We start from the raw sequence: 25,860 nt of genomic DNA, 5'->3' as shown, positions 1-25,860 counted from the left end.
GTAGATTTCGTTTTTGGCTTCAGCAAGAAGCTCTTTATGAGTACATATTTTGGAAATTTGTTCCGGACAGCGAGTAATAGAAGAATGAAAAAAGCTAACTAGGACTTTTCGTCCCTTGAATGAGCTGCTGTGTGTCTGCGCTGCTCATACATACACACACCGATTGGAGCACTTACTAGGGTCAGCTGTGGGGCAATTCCTTCATACTGTATGGAGCTTGCATGTCAGTGTGTGTGTGTGTTTATATGTGTGTGTGAACTCATCCATTGTGTATAAGCCTCTCTAGCCAATATTATAAAATCCACCTGGTTGTTTTGGAGCCTGGAAAGCCTTACATCTGCCGAACCATAATGGGACACAGACATCTGGCGATGCACCTTCGCTAACATCATCGTCGTAGTCATGGTTCCCCACAGGAGTTGTGCTTTGGTGTGTGATTGTTTGAGTGTTCTCCTCAGTCAGGTTGATATTAGCAAAGCACAATAGGAGGTTATGACATAAGTAAGATGGGAAAGTGCCTCGATTGCATGCATCACACTGTTTCGCCCAAGTGTTAGGCCAATGTCCTCAGGGTTTGAGCATCTCTGCATTTCTCAATCAGTGAGACTGTGGCCTCACAGCTGCCTGTTCGTAGTTCTTAAGCTTCTTTCCTCTTCTATAAAAGCAGCACTTTTTCTTTTGCGTCTTTCCTTCGCTCTTAACTCGCTTCCTCTCCCGCCCTCCCTCTCTCTGTAATATGATCAGTGTTGTCGTCGAGCCACTGTGTGCTGCTGAGCGGGCGCCTCTGACATGTAGAGTCGCGGTTGAGCCGCGTTGCACATGACAGGAAGCAGAGCTGCTGCTTCGGGTGCAGCCGCGGCTCGGCCACATGTAATGCTTTCAGCAGACTTGTAGGTGTTGTGCTTTGCTGCTGCTCAGGCTGCTGGTTGTTGTGAAGTGGGGGTCTGCGTGTAATACGTTTAATAATGCAGAAGAATTGAAATATACACAAGTGTTGTAGGGGCTAGGTAGTTTTTATTTTGATGAGCGGTTCAAATAAATATGAGACACACATGGTTTTTTTTGTTGGTTTATGTGGACAGCCAAGATAGTCAGTGTCTGGTGGAAAGATTTGCAGAGAACATTCGTGTAACTGGCTTATATGACAGCACCAAATTCCTGGTTAGAGAACATGGAAAGGGAAAACTTTTTTCCCTTTCACTCTTTTATTCAAGGAGGATTTGGATTTGTTAACCCCTTGTACCTCCCTGAATTCATCCTGTGCCACCAAACATTGTTCAAACCCGCAAAATTAAATTTTTAGCTTACAGGGGACAACGGTTCCAAAGATATGAAACATGTCAGACTGAAATTTGAGAAACAATTTGTCCGTCTTGGGTTTGAATGTTTCACTAAGTATAAACAGCTAACTTATATCTACTTTAAACCTCTATATCAATAACATTCTTAACCTAATAAGCAAATATAAAGTTGAAGTTAAAGAAAAAAACATATTTTCTTTTTATTTCAAAAGACCTTTCAAAAGATTGATGACGTTTCTCCACCCGTTGTACAGAAATGAAGCCAAAATACCCCAGATCATATAGCATCCAATATTTATTAATATCAATATACGGCCTATGGTTCAAACTTTGGCAGAAAATTGTGTGTTCATGTTGGACCTTGTTATTGTTAGTAATAATAAAATATGTTTTTTTAAAATCAATATCAATTTACTGGGTTGCTGAGGAAGATGCTGTTAAATATCTAGCCGGCTAACTTCGTAGATACCTTCTTGTATCCAGATAACAATGCACACTGTAAACATGCCGTGGTAGTTTAAATTGAAGGGAGTAGATAGCAAGGGAGACCAACCAGCAGTAGAAAAACTAAAGACTGTTGCCAACCTACTGCATAATTCCACTGCTGACTTTTTCACTCAAGTGGAGAACACAGCTCTGGCTCTCAGCCGCTCGACACTTCAAGGGAAATTTGATGGAGCACGAGGTAGAAAATCACTCTCTCATATTTTCCCAGCTGTAGGATGAGTCAGAGTCTCTCCTCGTACGTGTGCATTTATTGCCTGCTGACCTGGTGGCAGCGGTTCACTGATGTGGCACGGAGGCTGATATACAGCCTGATTTCCTCTGCTTGGACTCAAACGGGCTGGTGGCTGCTTTGCCAGGGTTTACTGGCTAAGCTACTCATCACCCCTCTTCTCTGCTCAGCTTGAGCTTAAAGTGGCACTTTCTTCAAAATTAATTCTGAATCTCTCCAAGTGGTTTAGGACTATATTCGTTATCACATCTTGACCCAGTTGTGGAACAAGCATAAGGATAGGTTTTTGAGCAATTTTGACACATAACGGAAATGCTGATTTCATATCATCCACTTCTCTATGAAACTGAAATGAGGAAGATGTAGCTCAGAACGTTCAGGCAACATATCTGTTAAATTTTGTTCCATTTTCTTTCCTAAAAACAAGTTCAGTACCTTTCTAAACCTGCGTGTCAGGAATGTGCTCTTCTCTCGGCCTGTGTTATTGCTCGAGAGCTACTTCAGAATTATTATTATTTTACGTGTGAAGTTGATCAAATTATTGATTCGCGAAATGTGAGTTCGACATCCAACATCTTTGTGGATTTAGTAGGTAGATGCCTCTAAAAGAAGAAGATGATCTTCATTTAACCGCCATCATTTTTCTGTTTTTGCAGTTGTCACCCTTTCCGCGTCCGCCCACGCATTTCCTCTAAGTTGCTTTTTTTTTTCATCCACCCACAATTCTCTGAGATGATTTCCTTGCACCATGACAGCCCTCTGAACTTTGTAGTAGCCTCTCTGATCTCTTGCAGCTTTGCTCTTATTACACCCTTGTTAACTGCATGAGCCCCTGTTTTCAAATGGCTTATACACAGCCAAGGCAAAACTATCAAGGATATGAGATCAAGAACATGTTTATTTGAAAAAACATGTTTTTATATTCTTCCTCTCTTCCCCCCCTCAGGAGCAGCCAAAGATTATCGAGCCGCTGGACTATGAGACTGTGGTGTTTCAGAGAAAGGCCCAGATCCACAGTGACCCCAACAGAGACCTGCTGCTCTGCCCGGTGGACGATGTCTCGGTGAGCCGCCGACCTCTGGGACTGACTCTGCCTCCGTCATCAGCATGAAGTCATGAGTCAGGAGCATAAAAAAGCTACTGTTTATTTAGAACCTCAAAGTTTTGATTTCCTGGATGAGATGCAAGATTTAAAAATTAGCTTTTTGCTGCTTAATAAAGATTTAAGCCCACTTAGCAAACATTTCTGGGGTTAGGGTTAGGGTCCTCCTTTTATTTTCTCTCAGATAAACTGGTTTTAGAGAATGTGGCTAATCTTTACTGCCTTTTCTGTCCCAGCTTTTTGCTGTGGTGCAAAGGGATTTGAATAGGGCTGGGCAATAACAACGATATCAATGATTATATAATTATTATAATATACATACATATAGATACATTGCTTATGTAATGCGCAAACCTGGTGAGGAGATGTAACACATAATTGATAGGCCCCAGAGTTTAAAACCAAGACCTTCACTCAGGAGCTAAAATCAGTGTTTAAACTTAAAAGAATTGATTATCTGAGCACTGATATTAACATGTTTATCTTGATATCATTTTTGACCATATCGTAATAGGCGGAAATGCAGTAAATTGATACACAAGTAATAATCAACTGAATACAACTTAAATTATTCACTTACAATAATCAATAGCTTGTATACAAATCAGCAGAAGTGTCTGTTTACTGTGTTAGATATGCAGATTTTGCATGTATCTCCTGCATCGCAATTCACCCCACGATCTGTCTCTGAGTTGAAGCTCCAATACTAATCTTATACCCAAGACACCTGTACTACCATCTTCACAGTAAACAGGAACAAAGAGCTGCAAATGAATATCACATAAACATAAAAGTTTCGCATCACTAATCACTGTTCATCCTCGGCGCACTCTCTTATGTACAGGTTGAGCAGTCACACGATCCAGCCAGGCACCTCTGCTCTGTATTTATCGGTGCTGCCTGACACATGTGGTTTTGTTTAGAAACACGTCTCGTTCCGTGTCTAGTTTTTTTTTCTCCCCTCGTCAGTAGAAAATCTGTTCACACTTATTTCTCTCACTCGCTTTGTCTTTGTCTGTTGTTCTTTGGGGGGGGGCGGGGGTTCAGTACAGCATTTACAAGTAGCTACACAAGTCTGCTTCTGCTCATGTGTGTGTGTGTGTGTCACTCTGTGTGTGTGTGTGCTATGCAGGAGTCCCAGCTCTCCCGCCAGAGGAGGACGGTTGTTCCCTCGGTGCCCCAGAATGCTGAGCGGGAGGCCAGGAGTCTATTTGCCAAAGAGGTACTAAAAACACAGACGTCCCCAGGCTTTTGTACATTTGTGGCAGTAACATTCAGTCCTTTCTGAAAGAGTGAAAGAAGAGGAAGTATTCACTGCTGCCATCAAATCTTCGAAATGATATGACTTAAACTTCCTATTTATAGTTAGACATTAGACATTAAATGAATTTAAACTCCTAAACAATGATTTCTTGATGACGTCACAACAGCCTCATTACATAAAGCGGCCACTTGAAGCTCTCAGAGGAACACAGGCAGCACCGGCCAATCGTGAACTCATGCTGTCCTCGTGATATATTGTAATAGCAATGAAAAACAGACTTGCCTGGCATGTTGAGGATACACTCTGCTGCTGCTGTGCCAGGCACTAATCTGTGTTCATGACCGTGATAGAGTTTGGAAACAACTGTCGTAGCGAGTTGTTAAAACAGACCTTGGCTTGCTCAGCATCACTTCAACAAAGATGCATTCATTTGACCTAACTGAGAATTTCCGCTCGCAGTTTCGTACTGAACAAAGTAATATGTACAATGAAAACCATCTTGAGGACTAACAAAGAGGAGTCACGCCAGGAGTGAATATTTCTTCTGCTGCTTTTCAGTTCTTAATCGGACGATATTAAGCTTGAGTTTGATCCAAAAACAGGGAACAACTCAAAGTTTCTGTCCTTTTCTGGTGTAGTATGGTTGTTGTATTTATGTGTGTCTAATGCTCCTAATCCAGCTCTCTGTGTTTGGCAGTGTATCAAGATGTACAACACTGACTGGCATGTAATCAACTACAAATATGAGGCTTACTCTGGTGACTTCCGCATGTTGCCATGGTAAGGAAGTATGGCATGTATGCCTCTTGTTATGATATTCACCCATTATATATTCATATCATGTTGTCTACTAAATAGATAAATATAATATAATACTAAAGAGTTCTTTATCTGACCTCATCATTGGGTAAGAACAGTAGCCAGGGAGCTGATTTATTGACTACTGACTCTCTTTCATCATCTTTTCAAAGCAAAGGCCTGAAGACAGACAAGCTGCCAGCTCACGTGTTTGAGATCGATGAAGACGCCAAAGATGAGGTGAGCAGACGGCCCTGAGTCCCGTCAGATCGCAGCCATTGATCGCTTGGAGGAAGATTCACAGGCCCAATTGCACCATGCATATATGCACAGCTTTTAGTGATGTGATATTAAACCTTACGCAGAAATCCCCTCGTGTAATTGTTTTGAGTCACGGAGATAAGACACACGTTTGTCTGAATGTCCTGGAAATATTCGCACAGTAGAGTGGACATGCAGTGAAATTGTAACTACTAAGTGTCCGAGTGACTTATGGTCTGTGGTCCACACAGCAGCATGACCCCCAGAGGGAGAGAGTGCAGGGCAGTGAAACCAGAAGCCTTATACATCCTATAAATAGCTTTCATTGATCCTCCTCCCCCTACCCTCTGACTGGATGTGGATAAAGTTAGACAGAGAGAGGAGTTTAATTGAGGGAAATAAATGTTGTTGGATGGGGAGGGCAAAGACATAGCTCTGTTACTTCCTACAATGGTCCACGCTGTTGTTACATTACCTCTGTATGAACGTGTCTGTCTGAAAGGACAGTGTCTGGAAAGTGTCTGCCAGGAAAAGTGTGTTTTGTCCCATGTCCCTAAATCCTTTCTAACCCTTGGCTGGCCGGAACAATAAATCAATAACAACAGTCAGGGACATTAGGTGACAAGATTATACACGTATGCGAGAGGGTGTGGCGAGGCGCAGTGGTGGTGGCCGTCCACTGTCTCTGACATTGCGTCCGAGGGAAGGATAGATATGAGCCAGCTGCAGGAGGAGAAGCATCAGCCAATTAGATTAGAGGATGGAGCCTGGAGAGCAAGAGAGAGAGAGAGAGAATAAGTGAGGAAGAGCGACAGGCAGAGCACAAAATGCCACTTCAATGGGATTAGGCTCATCTGTATTGTGCAGTGGTCATAACCCCCCCCCCCACAAACACACACACATCTCCTCACACCTCAGTCCTTCTCAAACAATGTCATAGTACGGGTGTCATGCTCCAAGCTTACATTAAGTCAATGAGCCCTCCTTGTGCTGTGAATCCCTGCAAGTGGTCGGATGCATTACATGACGAGGATGTGTGTGTGTGTGTGAGAGTGCTCACTAACAGACCAATCCATTGTGATGAATGTAGATGTTTTCCTTGGTAGGACTGTGCGTAATTAGTGTTGACTTCCTGTTTTTGGGGCGCCCAACACGTACCACACAGGTATACATGCTGGTTCGACCTTTTGCCGGCTGGTGAACTCGGACTCCCCTCATCTCCCCCTGCATATCCTGTTAATATTTAATGAAGGAAAAGGGAAAATATACTTTAAGAAATAATTTATATTTGATTCATTTGAGTATCAATACGTTTATTGGTTCGGCTGTGGTCTTTCTGTGTTTGCGTGGGTTTTCTCCGGGTCTCATGAGACTGTATACTGTCTGTAAGTAGAGTGAGAACTCTCATGTATAAATATGAAGCATTAACCTGAATTAACCTGCGCAATAATGTTGGTCTTGATTGATTTCTCTTATTTGTTTGTGTCTGTCAGGACTCGGCGTCTCTGTGCTCCCAGAGGGGAGGCATCATGAAGCAGGGCTGGCTACAGAAAGCCAACATCAACAGCAGCCTGTCCGTCTCCATGAGGGTGAGTCACCACCAGACCTCCTGCCTGTTATTCATACAGCATTACAGCAACAAATGAAACAACATGTAGGCTTTACAACATGGCAAACAGTACTCTCATCTCATATCCACTCATACTGTGTGTATTATAATCAGTGTGGACAGCTGCACTGTCATCAACATTCACATCTGTGTAGTACAATCATAAACCGCACTTGTCAGGGGGCTTTAGAAGAAAAACATAAAAATACCATAAAATTAAGAGTGAATAGAGTGCAAGGAGTGTTACACAATAATTAACAACAAAATAAGATATATAGAACATTAGTCTATAGCTTGAAATTATCATTCGATTCATCAAAGTCAAAATATCTAAAGGATAAAAGTAAAATCTCAAAAAATACACATTATATCTTAATTAAATGACCCTGATGACCTTAACTGATCCACACCTTCATTTGGTGGCCACTTGGTACAGCCTTTTGGCACTTCCTGTATTTAAGAGCAGGGCATCTTGTGGTGCATCCTTTTGCCAAATCCTGACCACATGCTCCTGGCTTCAGACATGAGGAATCCTCCACAGCACTGGTAAAACAGAAACTCAACATAATGTAGAATCTACAAAGTGTTAGTACACGTGAGGGCTGCAGATACAACTAATGTACTTCCAACAAACGCAAAATTAAATCAAATGTAATAAAGTTTGTTTTATGAACTGAAGAGTCTCCAGTCTTTTCTGTGTTTTTGTAAAATATGGGTCGAAGAGAAAACACGGAAAGTGCTTGGGGGGTTGCTGTGATCTTATGTTACCATGTGGTTGCAGGTTCATCCATCACTGCTGCATCAGGAATGTAAAATTAGTGGACCAACATACACTTAGGTGATAAAAGATGTGTTTAGAAGCTAAAACACTGCATTTCTCTGTAATGAATGTATTTTACGAAGCTAAAATGTATTTTATGAAGCTTAAATACTGCATTTCTCTGTAATGAATGTATTATATGAGGCAAAAATTTATTTTATGAAGCTGAGATACTGCATTTCTCTGTAATGAATGTATGTTATGGAGCTTAAATGTATTTTATGAAGCAAAAATGTATTTTATGAAGCAAAAATGTATTTTAAGCTAAAAATACTGCATTTTTCTCTAATGAACAAGCTGTAAGGATAATGAATCTCCCTGACTTGCTCTCCATGGCTGTGCATTGCAGGTTTTCAAAAGGAGGTACTTCTACTTGTCTCAGCTCCCAGACGGCTCCTACATCCTCAACTCCTACAAGGATGAGAAGAACTGCAAAGAAACCAAAGGCTCCATCTACCTTGACTCGTGCATTGATGTCGTCCAGGTATGCAGGGGTGGAAACTTTCTTTTTCTTTTCAATTTGAAAGAAGCTTGCTTTTAATTTACCACGACTGAAATATTTTGAGTTTACTTTCCCCTGTGCCCACTGTGAGCTTTCCCCTGTTGGCATCATCTCCCACCCTCGTGAAGGCCTGCATGTTTCCTTGTCTCGCCACGCTCCAGGGGCTTTTGTGAGATTTGAAGAGAATTACTGCATTCCATTGACTTAAACAGAATAGTCAAGTTTTAGCAGTAATTGAGTTGCTGCTGCTGCTGCTGGCTCATGGCACAGGCTTGGTGCGTCATTCAAGTCTGTGCTGCCAGGAAGCTTTCAGTTTGATGAACGCACTCAGAGTGAGGGAGCTCGGGTTTAAAATTAAAGCTTGTGTTTGACATGCAGACCAGGTTTTACACCTGTCCAGTGCTGGCTGAATTACACTGGCACCCTGTTTGTTTCAATCTAATTTTCCATGAATTACCTTTAATTCCCTACATCATCTGGGTCTATTTTACATTTATTTTTGGGCAGTCGAGGCTTTATTGATTGGTCAGTGTTCAAGTGTGAAAGGGGGTGAGAGTGGAGAAGATATGCAGCAAAGGGCCAGGTCGGAAGCTGAACCTTCGGCAGCTGCAGAGAGTTAAACCTTTGTTCTGACCTTCGACCCCTCAGATCTTAAAACCAGGAATTCCACTGTAAATGGTCTGAATTTCTTTCTAGTCTTGATGACCACTCAAAGTGTTTTACAGTTTTGCCATTCACACACACAGCCATACTGTGCATCTGTGAGCTGCACTTTGTCTCTCACGCTACTGGCACAGCCATCAGTGGCGATTTGGGGGTGACCCATTTTACCTCCTGTGCCACAACGGCCCCTTGTCCCCCTTGCCCCTTTGTCCCCTCTAAATACATTATGCGCTCTGCTTATCACCAGAAATAAGGGATTTCCTTTCATTCATTTCATTTGAGTTCAAGGGTCGAAAAACTGAAAATAATCTGAAATAAATTTGATGATGAGGACACAAGCATCTAAGGCATTTGTTTTGGTCTTGTGAATCAAATTGGATTGTATTTTTCTTTAAAACATTCTATGATATCCTTCAGAGTCCAAAGATGCGGCGCAATGGCTTCGAACTGAAGATGCAAGACCGCTACAGCCACTTCCTGGCTGCAGACAGCGAGGCAGAGATGGAGGAGTGGGTGTTGACACTGAAGCAGGCTCTTCAAAGCAGCACTGAGGCCGGCCAGGACAGGAGGAACGGTGCAGAGTCACTGGACTGTGCCATTGGTGAGTCGCGTCGTACCTACATCTGAAACTAACATTCTTGGGAATTGCACATACCCACATGCTCTTTGAGTCAACCCATTATTTACAGTCTTGTTGAAAAGTTTCTATACAGTCAGTTAGCTAAGAAAATAATAACATGTCTGAGCCTCTTGTAATGGTACAGAGAGCTATAGTAATCCCTCTCCTGGCAGTGGAGGTCCACCGAATCTGGGCCCCATGTTAATGGCTTCCATATTACAGTGATGCAGAGGAAATTAAGCTCAACATTACGCACTACTCACTAACACCAGGGTTTCTGTGTGGTCTTAAAAGGTCTCAAATTTACAAATTATTTGGTTTTAAATATGTTAGGTAGGTCTTCATAGTTCATCATACTCTACTTCTGTAGAGGTTTTTAAGAGAAGGTTTTTTTAGTTCTTTCTCAAGGATACAGATATTAGCATGGTGTAATAAAACTGCACATAACACCTCGTCATAATTTATCACAGATCAGATTATCTGTACACTTTTATCACTTAGACACTGTGCTTGGCTGTGGGAAAGATTTAATATATCTACTGTCTCTGCCTGTCGTTTGTGAGGTTAAGTGATGTTGTCAGGGTTGTTCTCTACCACACTTCCTCACCTTATCTTCAATTTTGGGGATGTCAAAGTAATTCATATCTATTCTCATATCACATTCATTGTGGTCTTAATAAAGTTTGAATAAGTCTAAATTTAACTTGTAGAAACCCGGAAGAGTGTAGTTAGTAATATTAACACTATAGTTGCTGTCAGTAGACAGGCAGAAGAGATATGCTTGATGATCCAATATAAATTATTAGAAAAACCTGGACAGAAGCAAAGATAAATAACTCAAGACAAGGTTTTTATCAATTCTCTGGAAAAATCCTTCTTTTCTGATGAGTTATGTTAAATTCTCGAACGTGTTGCTTTGTCCTGAGCTTTGAAAGAACGCTCGCAGTTTTCTGCAGTTTGCATTTTTCTTGCCAGCGTGTGTGGACCATCTTTTCTCTTAAATCATTATAATATGCTTTCTGTAGAGAATTCCAGTGAAACCCAATAGGTGTAGCTGGCTCACAAATTTCAAAGATGCTGATGAGACACTCGGAGGCCGTCCAAGAAGATGGAGGTGCAGTTGGAGTTCACTCAGTCCATTATGTGGCACCAGGGAGTCGGCAGAATATTGAATGGCCTCTTTTTAATTTGGCCAAGAGACTGAAAATTTTTGGCAAGACAGACAACAGTAGCTTATTGGGAAACGTTTGTTGAGCCAAGCTTTATTGGGCTTGATTTGCAGTAGCATCCATTCCCTCTGCGTGCATGACCTTTATTCACATTTGCTTATTTTCCTGTGCAATCAGATGACGACACAGCCAGCCAAGGTAAAGGAGAGAGCCTGCTGGAGAGTCTGGGGAGGAGCTTACAACCTGAACTTATGAAGGTATGAAGGATGGATGGGCGGTGGATTAAGTCAGACTTATTGACTGAGTTAGTGATACAGAAAAAATGTCTGCCCACAATTATTTTGGACATAGTCTATAGTGCAGAGGGAAGTTAAGACATTCTGTTCATCCTACCTGGTTTATCTGCAGTGATTATTCTATAGTCGATTTTGCATAAATACTGAATTTGCTTTATTACTATTCACATATGTTGCTTGAAGGAATCAATAAACTGCTGTTATATTTCCAAACATTCTTTAGACCCAAGTCACAACCTTTCAAAATCAAAGCTCTATAATTCAGCTCGATATAAATCGTTGCTGCAACAAAACAAATGTGCTTTTAATTTAATGATAAATGGCTAAAGAGGAAATGATTCTATGAATGTTGCTGCCATGACAGAGATCAGCACCCACATTAGTCGTGAATGTCTGTGTCAGTCAAATGTGGTGAAATAAAAACATTATCAAAAGGATCTGGTGGTGATTTTGACCCAGTTGCAGGCCGTTGCTGTCTCTTATCTGAGGACATCGACGACATGTTCAACTCTGTCAGCAGACTGAAGCCACACTGCCCTGCCCCCATTTGACTGAGCAGTGTTTGCTATTCAAATTTTAATCTCCTATCACATGTCCAAATCGACCAAACTTCCAAAACCATTGAGAATACACAAGCCTAGTGTGAAGCAGATAAAATGTAACGTGTCCTAAAATAAGCCACATACAGACATTGGTGGAAGTAGTGGGTAGATTGTTTACAATTACCTTGACAATGTAAAAGCCCTTGAAAAGAAGCTCTTTTGTTGAATCCGCTGTATTTGAGCAGCGCTACGAGCTCCACAGAGACCATGCTGCTATAATATGTCTATAAACCCAGAGCGCCACACAGACAACAAAGCCTTATGTGCTGCTGTTTCCCTAAGTTTGCTCTGGGCCACTCCAGCACAGCTTTCCCCCCTGCTCCATGCACAAGATCAGTCGAGTTTGTCTGCAGGCTGGACTCAGTGAAAGTAAAAAAAGCCAAGGGAGTAGGAGAAGTGGGGAAGGAGATGGGATTAGGGCTCCACCGTGACCCGAGGGTTTGATTTGTTTGTCTCCATTAGATTCTTTCTACTTCTGTCTGGGTCTGTCGGGCCTGTCTTTTCTGTTTACTAGCAGAGAAAATACCATCAGGCAACACTCTGATCAGACAGGTTTTGTTTTGAAACCTCTGTTCTATTTTGCTATTTCTCTAAAATTGATGCAAATAAATGTTTATTTCCTGAATGAGAATAACAAAAAATTAAGTTGCTATCAAACATAATTCCAAGAATACAGGATGAAATGATAAATTCATAAAGTACATGTTAGAAAATGCCAATTGACTCACATCCCTCCACTTTGTGTGTCTGTAGTACGCCAGGGAGACGGACCAGTTTAATAAACTCAACAGGAATGAAGGCAGACAAAAGCTTTTCTCTCTGGATCCTGAGACACAGGTACAGAAGCTGCTTCTTTGAATACTTACTCGTCATATGATTTATTTATTTCACTATTGATTCAGACCATTTGATCTCTCCTCCCCTTTCCACCATTTACACCGTTTCCTTCTCCCTCACCTCCTTCCTCTTTCTTTCACACACCATCTCCCTGCTCATACTCTCTCATCTGGAACAATCCTTTTTTTTTTTCTTGTTTTACCTCCTGTGTCTTTCTGTCCTTTCTACTCCTCCTCCTCCCCCCTGTCTGATATCCAGAGACTGGACTTCTCGGGCATCGAGCCAGATGTCAAACCGTTTGAGGAACGCTTTGGCCGACGTATCATGGTCAGCTGCCACGACCTGACCTTCAGTCTCCAGGGCTGCGTTAGTGAGAAGGGTGACGGCGTCCTCACCAATGTATGTCTTTATCTTATCCTATCCTATCTCTTACATCTACACACTGATTTTAATTGTATTCTTAAACACAATTACATAAAACAACTAAATGAACATAGAAACTAAAAATAATTTGATACAACTTACGCCACTACTACTACTACTAGACCAAATTTGATTAAAACTATTCAATATTAAAATATCCATCTTTAATTTAAATGGCTTCAAGTCTATCTGATTTTAAAAAGTGATCATAAAACCGAGTTGCTTTCTACTGATTTCATTTTGAGTGAACTTAAGTACAAACCGAACCACAACACTCAGCTTTCCTTTTCACACCACAGATCTTCCGATGCCCTCTCAGTCTGCTGTGCTGCCCCAGATAATATACTGAGCCTTCATAATTCATGTTGACCTGTCTGGGAGAACCAGGCCAAAAGAAGAGACTGCATATTGTTTTAATATAATTTTGTTTATGATTAAAGCAGGTTAGGATGTAAAGTATCTGCAAGAGTTTTGTCTTAATGATTAAGTGTCTTATGTGCAATGAATGAAGAGCTATTGAAAGTATGAGGCAGCGTTTTTAGCATGTGCGAGCTTCATCTTTGTCAAAGTGGTTGGTTGTAGTCATAAAACATTGAGTTGGACCACCTCCTCAAGTTTTCTTCTCCATTAGAGGATTGAATGGACTCATATTTGTGGTTTGGAAGCGGCGCGCTCTTTCCCTCCGCTTCCTCCTCCCCTCTTTTCCCTCCACAGTCTCGGATAGGTTTAATGTTTACTGGATGTAGAGGCTTGCCCATCACACAGGCACCATTCATCCTGGCATAAGTGCACAGTCGTTCAAAAATGTGTGGGCTGTGGTACAGTAGAGCCAACGTGTGCTCCCAAACAAGATATCAACCTATGTTTTGAGGCTGACGTACTGAAAGCCAGTACTTTATGATAATTATTCCTCTATTTAATCTATAATTTTCAGTTGTTGCACGGCAGATAAAATGTCATGGATCAAATTAAAATAACAATAGTGACCCTGTTCTTGAGATACCTCCTTACACTTCTTCGCCTTTAACACATCTCTCTGCTGGACCCCAGGTGGAACCATTCTTCATCAGCCTCGCCCTCTTTGACGTCTCCAAGAGCTGCAAGATCTCGGCCGACTTCCACATCGACCTGAATCCACCCTGCGTCAGGGAGTTGCTGACGGACGCCTCGGGCCAGCTCTCTCCTTCGTCAGACTCTGACGGGGGAGGAGGCGGTGGCGGAGGAGGACTCAGGGATGGAGGAGTGGGAGTTGGATTAATGGTGAATGGCGACTCTGGGAAAGGGAACTGCCTGCCTGTGCTTCAGAGGGTGTCGGAGGCTCTGCTGCGCTTCCCCACACAGGTAGAAACACGATTGTTTTGCAACACTGATGAACCACAAGTCTGCAATTCAGGACTGGGTGTGAACTCTGAATCTCTGTTGTATCAATATAGATGGAAGTGTGAATAACAGTGTTCCATCCGCTTTGCAAAATATATTTTGAAATCAGCGTTTTGTGAAAAATGGTGATGTGATATAGTAATTCTGCTGGTTTCAACTTTTAAGGCAAGTGACATAAGATATACAAAACATAATCACACCTAATAAGTTTTAAGTAATAATGAGCTGAAACTGAAGAGGTCTGCCTTGTTGTATTTCTGTGGTTGTCTTACTCAGTTTCATAATGTTCAATTACAAACAAGGATTGTGGTGCTGTAGTTATAGACAGATTTGGCAGCTCTGTCATCCTGTTGGGTTCTAGGTTTCTGCTGAAGTGAGTTTTGCTGATTTAAAACATTTTTTTTAAAGCAGCTCTTTGCTCTGGTTTTCATGACAATTAGAGCACATGAGGAAATGGTCTGGATTGCTCCTTCTGTTTAGGAGGTTACGTTTTCACCCACATCTGTTGGTTTGTGTTCATGTCAACAGGATTTGCACCATCAGTGTTGTTAGTGTGGCAAGGAGGGGAGTCGTTTTAAATTAATTAAGGGGAGAGGTCGAATTAACTAAGGAGGTAACAATAACTTAGGGACCAACAACGCCACCTGGGGGCTTGCAACCCCAGGATATAATGTAAATCAAAAAAATAGTTTAATGTAAAGAAACCTAAAGGGACACAGGTTCATGACTGAGAAGGCAGAGACAGCAAGTTATATAACGCAACTATATTTATTAATTCAAAGAAATCAGGACTGGACCTAAAAGAAAAGAACTGAAGCTGGTGGAGACAAACAAAATAAAGTTCAGACAAACATAAGGTAAGTAAACGACAATTAGTTTATTGACAGAACACAATATCTAAAATGTAAGCCGGCTAAAGCAATACTAAAAGCTCTAATGACTATAACAGAAAACTAAAATCAGTGGGCTGGGGCCTCAGTGGGAGGCAGACTACTGGAGAAGTGCCTCGCCTCAAGCCTGGGGTGCAACACTACAAAAAATCTCCCCAGCATGCAACAGGAGTGAGGTGCCTAGCCCCCCCACCTGATGACACTGAGTCCGCACTGAAAATCAAAGAAAGAAACAAAGAAACTTCCTGAAACAAACATTGAGAAAACCAACAACCCATTTGATAATTGAACAAAATCCCGAAACATACAGACTCAAAACAAACAGTCAAACAGAAATGTACCTAAACTAAGCATCCTTAATAAATCTGGACCAACAAGCAAAGCAAAACTACAGAAATGAGCAAAACAGACAAACAAAGGCAAACCTAACAAGAACAGAACAGCAAGCGATCACCATCAGGCCCCACTGAGCCAGCTGAGGCCTTTTATACTGCACCTGGGCAGGGGGAGGGGCTTAGGGAGGAGTCTTGCTGGACTACCTGGGCTGCTTTCACAATGCTTCACTACATTAGGAAAGTTAGGAAAATATGAATGGAATGTAATGTTAAAAAAAGATCCCCCTTCAAAAGAAAATGAACTGTCTGGAGTCGGATATCATTAACTTTGTGGCTATTGGTTCAGACTGTGTTCTCTCACTTTGAAAATAGACAAAACACTTTCAGGTGAAACATGCAAAAGAAAAACAGTTAACCTAAAGCAGAGGGGATAAAAAAACATAACATCGACTTCTGTGTCCATCCAAAGATCCTAAATTATCAACTTGAAACACAGGAAAAAGGTTCATGTAGTTCAATGCTTTATGTACAAGACACAGCTGTGTGCTGCGAAGTCCTCTAAAACAAATCAAGTAAAAACAGAATATAAAAGAAGAGGATTTACAATCGACTCATCAGCATCCTCAGGAGAGCCAGATGATATGATTCCTCAAATAATGTTAATATTAATAATAACCTTAATGACAAAGAAATTTGATATTTTACAGTTAAACCATAAACTTGATATAAATAAAAGAATAGGGAACAAACTGTTCACATCATTATACAATAATAATAAAATAATCCCATTAACATTAAACATTGACTGACAGTAAAGAGCTGTGTTAGAGGCCCCGATCATGTCTTATGTGGTGCTGCAGGAACCAGGCTTTTGCCAAAGTGGGCCTTGATGCACTTTATCGACCTGCACCTGCGTCCTGATGTTAAAGTGGCAGTTGAGTGGGTGAGTGATGTCATGTGCTGTAAACCTCTACAGCACATGACATCACTCAGATAGAGGATCAGTAGAGGATGCTAGTGTTGGCCTTAGAACTGAGTTCAGAGAGGTTGGATGTGGTTTGAAATAAAATAATGTTTATATACAGTAAATAGGCTACTATATATAGGTTCTAAAACATGTCCATGATTGTAGGGCAGAGGTTTTCAAAGTTTCAGGTGAGGCTCAGAGATACTGTAGTTTAGGTCAATTCTATTGTTTTCATCACTTTTCCAGACTCAGACACTAAAATATATCTCAGTACAGACCTTATTCTATATTTGCTGTTGTCTCAATTTATGTCAAACAACAACACAAGGCCATCTTTGCTTAATCGTGGAGTGTTCAAACGGATAAAATAACATAAATCATGATCACACAGCCATCTGGCAAATAAGTGAAACTGAAGGCAAGTAATCCAAGGTGGAATAAGGAGGCTTTGTCTAAGGGGACGCCCACAGTCTCAGACTTTTAAAAGCTCCTGTGTCAGCAGATCATCCTTGTTTTACTTGATGCTCATTCAGTCACAACTCGTCATTAAACAGTAATTTTCCCTCAACTTGTATTTGATCAGGAATCCAGAGAGCATGTCTGCGAAAGGCTCGTATTGGAGGATTTTTGTCAGCCAACTGAAATATGGTTTGGGTTGTAATCATCAGTGGAACATTGTTTACACCCTCCAAGCCCGGTTAGCTTGTGGTTGGATGCCGCCCTCAGTCCTTCCACAGCTCAGTGAGGTGGCAGTGTGCTGAATTGTCATAGATTTCAGCATTCGCACTCTTACTGCAGCTGGCCCGGGTGGGACGAGTCATAAGTGAGCACTTGATGGATTCCCTGCCCTCTTCCTAACATCAGAGAACTCTTATAACACAGGGGTGATAATAGTTTTCACGTCATTGTAGCTTTTCCAGATGGTGAGTGTGTCTCCTGATAATGCCTGGTCCACGTCCAGCCTTTAAAGTTCAGCTCATTCAGCTCACAAGTCATTTCAGACCTCTGGTTTTCCTGTTTTCTCATGCGTGCTTAGCGCTCGTTGATGTAATGCTTTATCTCTTGTCACTCCTTTTTGCTGTATTTGAAGTTTTTTTAGGAAAGAATAATGACCATGTGAGTGTCGCTCCTGGCTCCGGCCTTCGTGCAAACTCCTGCAGGTGCTGTGAGATCTTGTGCACGCGCTCTGTGTTCCTCACCCCTGGCTGCTCTGCACCGTTAATTTGATTAAGACACTCAAGACATGTTCCTGCTGTAAATCAGCAGCGGTGTGGTTATGAAACGTAGTCAGATTTTCTTCCATGACAAGAGACTTGACTGGGATGAGATTGAAACCACTGGATGGTGAGAAGATGAATAGCGGGGTATTGGAGAAACAAGCAGATCGAGTATTTCTATCTGGTAGAAGGTTGAGTTTGAAAACTATCCCAAGCCTTCATCTGTCTGATTTATGGACTTAATGTGATGTTCTTCAGGTCGCCATTTGTGAGCAGAGCACACATATTATACACAAACACATGCGTACAAACATAGCACGCTCTACCTCTGTGATTAGTGGGCTATTATAGCTTAGCTGGCCTCAGTTTAATTTAGGTGCACTGGGTGTGGTCCAAGGACAGGCCTCCCTCCGCTTGTTATATCTCTCTACCACATCATCAGCTCTCTAGAGGCTGCGGCCTCTGTCTGCATCAGTTTCATTACATAACGCGCATTTCCAACACATGAGTTTTGGCTCGGCTACAGACCGGCAGTCGTACAGTGGATCTATGACAATGTTTACTAGCTTTCCAGGCAAATAAAAATGTTGAATTTGGCTGCTTTTGCTTTCCCCAGTGTGCAAAATAGACAGTGATTAAAATGAATAGCAACAAATCCTGATTGTGAAAGATTGAAACCAGAAGCAGCTGTGTGTGGTTGTGTGCAACTTGTGAAGCTCGGATTGGAGAGGATAGACGGAGAGAGAGTGTCTGTCTGACACGCACCACGCTAGTCTCTTCTACGACGTTTATTATTAATGTGCAGTTTGATGTCTGCATCTATTTTGATTTAAAGCTGCATTAGCCTCTGAGAAGCACAGCGGCTTCCTCCGTCAGTTTTATTACTCGTGCTGAATTTTTTATGATTTCTAAAATAACTTCCTGGTACTTGTGACTGCAATATTTTTTTAAATTTCTGCTCCCAAAAATCTCCATGGAGGTTCTACGTGTTATTATGATATGAGCGGCGTGGCTCTGTCTGTTTGAGTGAACTGACACCACAAGCTTCAACATGGCACCATCTGATCAGATCTAAAATAGATATAGCGACATGTGGTTTTCCTGTATAGGTTCAGCTAACAGCCGCCACTTCCCCCTGCACTTTGTAGGGAAGCAGCTGATGAGTTTAAGAGTGAAAACACGTTTCTAGATTGAGTTGAATTTTTTTGAGGGCCCAGCAGCTGTGATGACGTTTCCCCTTACATGCGCATGTCCCTCATGTGACCACCTCTCCTCTTTATATTCTCTGCGGAAAAATCCAAGAGGAGGGAGGGTTGGAGGGAAACACGCCAGTTACACAGTCTGTAACTGTCTCAGTGACAGTTTTAGCGTTTTGCATTTCAGTTGTGTATTCGTAGTTTTTAGCTTTAGCAATTAAAATGTGAATAAAATGAAATAAATAAGCTTTTAAAAGGCAAATTGGCTACATGACTGGATTTTGTTAAATATTGGACTGTGGCATTGTGGGCAAAAGTCAGCATGGATGTGAAGGATGCATGTGCATTTGTAAAGCAGCAATTCTACACATTTGTTTGTTTTTGTTGTGCTCATGTGCTTCTCACTTGACTTTGGACTTTTTGTCGCTCTGCTAGGTTAATGTCAGTCTTGAAACTGTTTTTTTCTTGTAGTTTTCACTGTGTCAGTACGAGGAGAGAGAGAAACCCAAAATCAACATCTGTATAAAGTCACAGTCTGCCAAAGGAAATTACCCTCCTCCTCACTCGATCTTTGCCTCTGTCTTCAAGGGTATCTTTTCCGTCACCAACCCCCATGCAGACATCTTCCTGGTGGCCCGCGTGGAGAAGGTGTTGCAGAACGGCATCACCCACTGTGCCGAGCCGTACATCAAGACGTCGGACATCAACAAGGTGTGCTTTTTGCCTCATTTACACACGCTTCTTCTCTTTTCCCCCTTTTCCTTCCATATTGATTGTATATTTTCTGTTCTCCCATTTCTCCGCAGACTGCTCAGAAGGTGCTCAAAGCTGCCAAGCAGACATGCCAGCGCTTGGGCCAGTACAGGATGCCATTTGCCTGGGCTGCCAAGTAAGACAGGGATACATATTACCCAGGAATACATCTGTTTGGATTCATCTTTTGGAATTCAGCTTCATTGAAAAGAAAATACTGAACTGTAAATGTTTCACTTCGATATTGATCTGAATTGTCAAACAAATTCTGAGATTTGAGGCTGTTCAGACTTTCCCAACCCTGTGTACCACTAATGTTATACACATACAAACAGTAAATATAATACAATAAATATTCAGGCAGCCTAACTAAGAGTACATGCATGGGGCTCCATCACATTAGCTTTAAAGCCTTTAGACCTGTAACTGTAGCCATGTTTGTGTTTCCAGGCAGGTGTTCAAAGATGCTCAGGGCAGCCTGGACATGGACGGGAAGTTTTCTCCACTGTACCGCCAGGACAGCAGCAAAATCTCCACCGATGACATAATCAAGCTGCTGTCCGACATCAGGAAGTGAGTCATCGCCACTCTTCCGCTATTTTAGCCTGTGCATTTGTACATATTGAAATGTCTCCTGGTGCATCTTCCTCTTGTGTTGAATGTATTTGTTCCCCATCAGACCTGAGAAGAGCAAACTTCAGACGATCCCTGGACAGCTGAATGTCACGATTGAGTGTGTTCCGCCTGACTTCTCAAGTATGTATCTCACTCCCCTTAGTCTAACATTTGCCTCTCTATCTATAACAATGGTCACACACACAAAGTTCAATGCCTGCCTTTAAAACACACTGCACAATGTAAATATGAAGGAGCCCCATCCCTACTGTTAACTTACATTGTAAAGTGTAACAACACATTTTGCTGCAGAGTCACCCATAATGATCTACAGCACTGACTTTAAATGCCTTCCTTTCATCTTCTTTATATTTAATTTATTTTTTATTTCTATACAAAATACAACAATCTCAACCATAGCAGGCACGGTAATGTGTATGTATAAAACCTCAAAGTAAAATAAAGGGTGTACAGTATACTGGAAGTGTCTATGTGCATCTGTAAAACAAGATGTAAAAATAAATAATACAAATAATACAAAATAAAAATAATTTATATTAAGGTTGCAACCATAATATGCACAACTGTATTTTGTGCATATGATGGTTGCAAGGTATAATAAAGGAGAATTCATGACATCCTGCATCTTTTACATATGATTTGCAAGGCCTCCGCTGGTTTTGTAATAATTATCAGTATTGTTTGCCAGATACGGTGACTTCCTCTTACATCCCCGTCAAGCCATTCGAGGACGGCTGCGAACGAGTGTCTGTGGAGATCGAGGAGTTCCTCCCTGACGAGGCCAAGTACAACTACCCCTTCACCACCTACAAGAACCAGCTCTACATCTATCCCCTGCAGCTCAAATACGACAACCAGAAGACCTTCACCAAGGTGTGTGCCTCAGAACGAAGCTGGACAGAAGATGAGTTGAAATAATGACGGGAAGGAATGATGAAAACTGTGCACTGGACTTAAAGTCCATCTTTTACATACTTTTCTGCATCAAAACCAGTTTAAATGAAATACATTATTTGTAAAATGGTCAAATTAATTTGTTGGCATATGGCAACTGATGACCTATGTGCATTGAACTTCTTGGACTCTAACAGTCCAGTAGCTCAAGGCTACACTGAGACTACTTGCATCTTTTTATCACATTTCTAGTGGAATTGTATTATTTTTATATTTTTAACTAACTTTAGTTTTATTATACTGCACTTTATTTTCAATAAAAAATTCAACCAAACATTCCATCAGAAACTGTTGGTAACCTACAGATGTTGTACTGATAGAAATGCACGTCCGTGGTCACTAATACAACCTATTTTTCCGAGGACTGTTTCTAGTTTGTTTCGTTTCTAGTTTGTCGTTAGATGAGCTGCAGGGCTGCACAAATAAAATGTAGAGAAAGGGAGTCTAATCTTTTCACCAAAGAATTCTGTATTACTTGTTACCTCCTTTTGTTCCACCTTTGTGTAAACTCCTACTTTATAACTCCACTTAGTTTTAACGGTTTTTCCCAGAGGACCACTCACTCTCACTGATATCATGTTTCCTCCACACCAGGCGAGAAACATCGCCGTCTTCATCCAGTTCAAGGATTCAGATGAAGAAGGCGCAGTCCCTTTAAAGGTGAGTTGCACTAACTGCATGTAGAAGATATAGTACATGAGCTACTGTCTCTTAGTGATTCACTCATTTTAACCTGAGATTTAGGAATTTATTTACAGGTCAGTTGCTTGAAGGTGTAATATAAGTTAAGAATAAATGCTGATAATCCACCAAGGCTTGTTTGAGAATAACATAGCTACAGAGACAAAATGTATAAATACGTAATGCGTTCAAAAACAAGAGTGGGGTCTTTAAGTTTGCCTTAGGATTTCATGCTCATGCTGCCTCTGTGTGCTTGTGAAGCTTCTGCTGCGCTCTGACGTTTTCGTCTACTCTTTTTTTGTGTGTGCAACAAGCCCTTGACAATTTTGCCTGTCACTCCAGAGCAGATGTTTCACATGATTACAGAAGCGGCGTGAGCTCGAGGAGAAGAGCTGGAGACAGGAAATCTAAACACAAGCAGGGCATATCTGAGTGGGAGTGAAGCTGAATCAATAAGTTCTGCTCTCAAACACAGAGACCACATTCTTCAATAAAGATAGGAAAAACCCCATACATACTCCTGTAAAAGGGAAAAGAGATGTTATACGGTCCAGGTTAAGTTCCTTCTGTTCAGAGGAAATGAAGCGTAAGATAGAAGATCGATGGTCGTGATGTTGAGACAATCATACTCAGAAGCTTCAGACATGATGAACTTTTCTGTTTATTGCTTTTCACAAAGTGGAAGTCTCAAGTGCAGCTGAGGGGCCAGAAAAGGAGCAAGGAAAAGCTTAAGAGTAGCTGGTTATTATAGCTGGCAAGAGAGGATAATGAATGGTCATTCTTTTTTTCTTTCTTCTTCTCTCCTTTCTCATAATTTCTCTCCGGCCACACATTTTCAAATATTTGTGGCTGGAAAACAGTCATCAACGCATCATGGATAGTTGTTTTCACTTTTTTTTAGAGCGAGTGAAGGAGACGCAATTTCTTTCATGTCCACCGCCCGATAACATTTACACTTGATGCTCCTGATTAACACGGTCCACTCACACGCACACTGGCTGGTACAGCGAGGCAGAACGTTTTAGCAACCAGTATAAAGTGTTGATTTATAGTCCTGTGTGGTGCAGTACATGTATAGACATGACGGCTTTGACAGATAAGATCCCAGGCATTTCCCCCGAATGTTTCACCTCAACCCTCTTCCTGAGTTGGGTAATCAACTCTCCCATCAGACCTCCCCTGCATTGTGTTGGGTTTTCCATCGGGGTAGACACAGTAGATTCCTGCCGTACGAATACTTCTTTGCTGCCTGATGCCCAAAAGTACATCAGTCTTTAAATGAAGTTTTGTGGTTATTTTTCCCATCAGGTACATATTCTTTATTCTCTCCTGTCATATTTTTCCTTTTTCCAAGGTTTATGTCAGGGAACACACCCATAATATTATGTGCAATGTGCTGTATTAAATTGACTTTAACTTACTGCTGCACCTCCAGCTTCTTCCTCTTGTGTGAGATGAGAATTTGAACCCTGTCCCCTTTTCTCCCAGAGCCTCTCCCATCCTCATGGCTCATCCAAATCCCCCTGCAGAGGCTCCAGCTGTTTGTTTTTTTTGTTTTTTCATCCTGGCTCTTATCACTCTCACTTTCAATTACTTGCCTCCAGAACTCTGTCCTTCCTCTGGCCAGCACTGCTCATTACTGTTCATTAGAGACGACTACAACTGTTAGCATCCTAAGTTAGTCTCAGACCAGTCGTTCTCCTTATTGTGCCTCATTAGAAATATCCTAATGACTTTGTTACACAGGTTTTTTCGCTCTGACACCAAACTTTGGCTGTGCAGTGTTTGAAGGTGCTTTCATGAGAGATCCGACATTTATAACCTCTAATGCCTGAAAAATGAGTATTTGAGTGTCCACATGTGGAATCAAAGTTGTGTAATTGTTGTGTATTTGTTGGTTTTCTGTTTTCAACATCCAGCAGAGGAGGGAAGGCACTAATGTGTAAATGAAACGTGCTGTGCAATGCATCAAAATCTATATAATTTTTCAAGATGTTGCCCCTTTTGTCTAGTTGGATCCTCTGCTTTTGAAAATTCCTCTTTCCACTTTCGTTGACTGTCGGTAACCACAGATTGCTGAGCACTTACTCACTGCTGTGCCCCGACATCAAACACTTGAATTACTGATGTGCTTGCCTGATTGCCTTTCAGTGCATCTACGGCAAGCCGGGGGACTCGCTCTTCACGGGCAGCACCTACGCAGCCGTCCTACACCACAATCAGAGCCCGGAGTTTTACGACGAGGTGAGAAGACCCCATTTGAAAACTATAGTCTAAATATATCTGCAGTCTTACAGCCGTGGGATTTATTCCATCTGCTCAATAAAAGCTGAACGTACACATCAGGTTATTGAAAATGTGCATCTGGAGCAACAGTGAGAAAAGTCTTTTTTTTCTCAGAACTCCCTGGAATCTTATACCTTTTGTACAGTGTGTGTTCAGTGCTCAAATTCCTCAGCCACCGCTGAGATAATCCCATAAATCTGTCTCAGGGGTAGAGCTGTGATCTCACACTTGACTGGTCAAGCAGTCTCACACACACACACACACACACACACACACACACACACACACACACACACACACACAGCCAGAGAGAGGTAGAACAGAGGGCCCTGATGTCAAACCGATTAGGATTTTTAAGAGTCCCCTCAAACACCCACATGAGGGCCTCCACACACAGCAGCACGATCGCTGGGATTTCCCCCCCCCAACATGCTTCAGCTTCCAGTCACATCATGGAGGATGTCTGCTCTCACAGGACAACGATGATCTTTATAGTTTTAGCATATTTGATCATGACTTTGAGCACATATACGTTCGCTATATAAATTGATTTTTATTATTAATGTACGGAGGAATCTGACATTTAAGAAAGTCAGGACACAGACAGCTTCATTGGGACTTTGCGGTTATAGTCTTATAAAGTTATAAATGACCCAGAGACACATTTGAATAGACTGAGTGACTCATATCTATGTCATAAACCTGATGTGTATTCGTGGTGAATCAATTGACTGTCATATCCTGTGAGGAAATCAGCATGTGCCAATATGTCAGGAAAATTCTCTGCTACTGCTGCCCCCTCGTGGCTAATATCTGTCACTGAAATACACGGCATCATGTGTCTAATGGATCTAAAAGTTAAACACAAACTACAAATATATATGCCAAGGTGTGTTTTAGTTAAAGGTAGTTACAACTGTGAACAGTCGACAGCTTAACCCTTTTAAATTCATTTTAATCCAAATAGGAAAGTTATATAAGAGAGATACAACCTCTTCATCATGACTGTGTGAAGTCAACGTTGCTTTGATGCACTGACCGTCTTAAAGTAGAACTGTATCCTTACTGATCATTTAAGATTTACTGCCAACTTCACAAGGTTTAAAAGGAGCCACCAAATATATCCTGCTTAATTCAGCAACAACCCTTCCCCCATATCTAGTCTGTAATGTTTGGTTTATGGTAAATTGTATTTGTCACCTTTTTTATGCCTCTGTCGTAACTTTTTCTATATTTTATTTGTCCTTTTAACTAAATATTTTTATAAAAGCCCTTCTAGCGATGGGTTTTGCCAATTAGAAACTGGTAGAAACACCGATACTCGCATCTGACAGCTGTTCTCAGTTTGTTATGCATCTGTCTCATTTTGAATATTACTATTCTGGTCTCAACAGGAATAAAACTATATCACTATACCCCTAGGGGGCGCAAGAGTTCTTCAAGGGGGGCGCGATTGTGGTGATGTGATGTGTTAAAAAAAGCACAGATGTTTGAAATGTGTAAAAAGAAAAATGATGTTCTGAAAAAACAGATGTTTGAAATATATAAATAAGATGTTATAAA

At 41.4% G+C, this 25,860-nt stretch overlaps 1 protein-coding gene across 3 annotated transcripts in view; it reads left to right on the top strand.

Moving 5' to 3' along the window:
- dock11 (dedicator of cytokinesis 11) overlaps positions 1-25,860 on the top strand; it is a 54,902-nt gene that overhangs the window by 3,389 nt on the left and 25,653 nt on the right. For all 3 annotated transcript variants that reach the window (XM_020100233.2, XM_020100232.2, XM_020100234.2), the window contains exons 2-19: positions 2,984-3,100; positions 4,272-4,361; positions 5,101-5,183; positions 5,375-5,441; positions 6,956-7,051; positions 8,241-8,375; positions 9,474-9,657; positions 11,022-11,101; positions 12,496-12,579; positions 12,838-12,978; positions 14,053-14,343; positions 19,576-19,698; positions 19,794-19,876; positions 20,191-20,313; positions 20,420-20,496; positions 21,065-21,249; positions 21,925-21,990; positions 24,163-24,255. In XM_020100233.2, coding sequence (XP_019955792.2) covers positions 2,984-3,100; positions 4,272-4,361; positions 5,101-5,183; positions 5,375-5,441; positions 6,956-7,051; positions 8,241-8,375; positions 9,474-9,657; positions 11,022-11,101; positions 12,496-12,579; positions 12,838-12,978; positions 14,053-14,343; positions 19,576-19,698; positions 19,794-19,876; positions 20,191-20,313; positions 20,420-20,496; positions 21,065-21,249; positions 21,925-21,990; positions 24,163-24,255 — 2,118 coding nt within the window. The remainder of the gene's footprint in view (positions 1-2,983; positions 3,101-4,271; positions 4,362-5,100; positions 5,184-5,374; positions 5,442-6,955; positions 7,052-8,240; positions 8,376-9,473; positions 9,658-11,021; positions 11,102-12,495; positions 12,580-12,837; positions 12,979-14,052; positions 14,344-19,575; positions 19,699-19,793; positions 19,877-20,190; positions 20,314-20,419; positions 20,497-21,064; positions 21,250-21,924; positions 21,991-24,162; positions 24,256-25,860) is intronic.

Source organism: Paralichthys olivaceus, chromosome 22 (assembly GCF_024713975.1).
Source record: "Paralichthys olivaceus isolate ysfri-2021 chromosome 22, ASM2471397v2, whole genome shotgun sequence".
Lineage (NCBI taxonomy): Eukaryota > Metazoa > Chordata > Actinopteri > Pleuronectiformes > Paralichthyidae > Paralichthys > Paralichthys olivaceus.
This window is presented reverse-complemented; position numbering and strand designations above follow the sequence as displayed.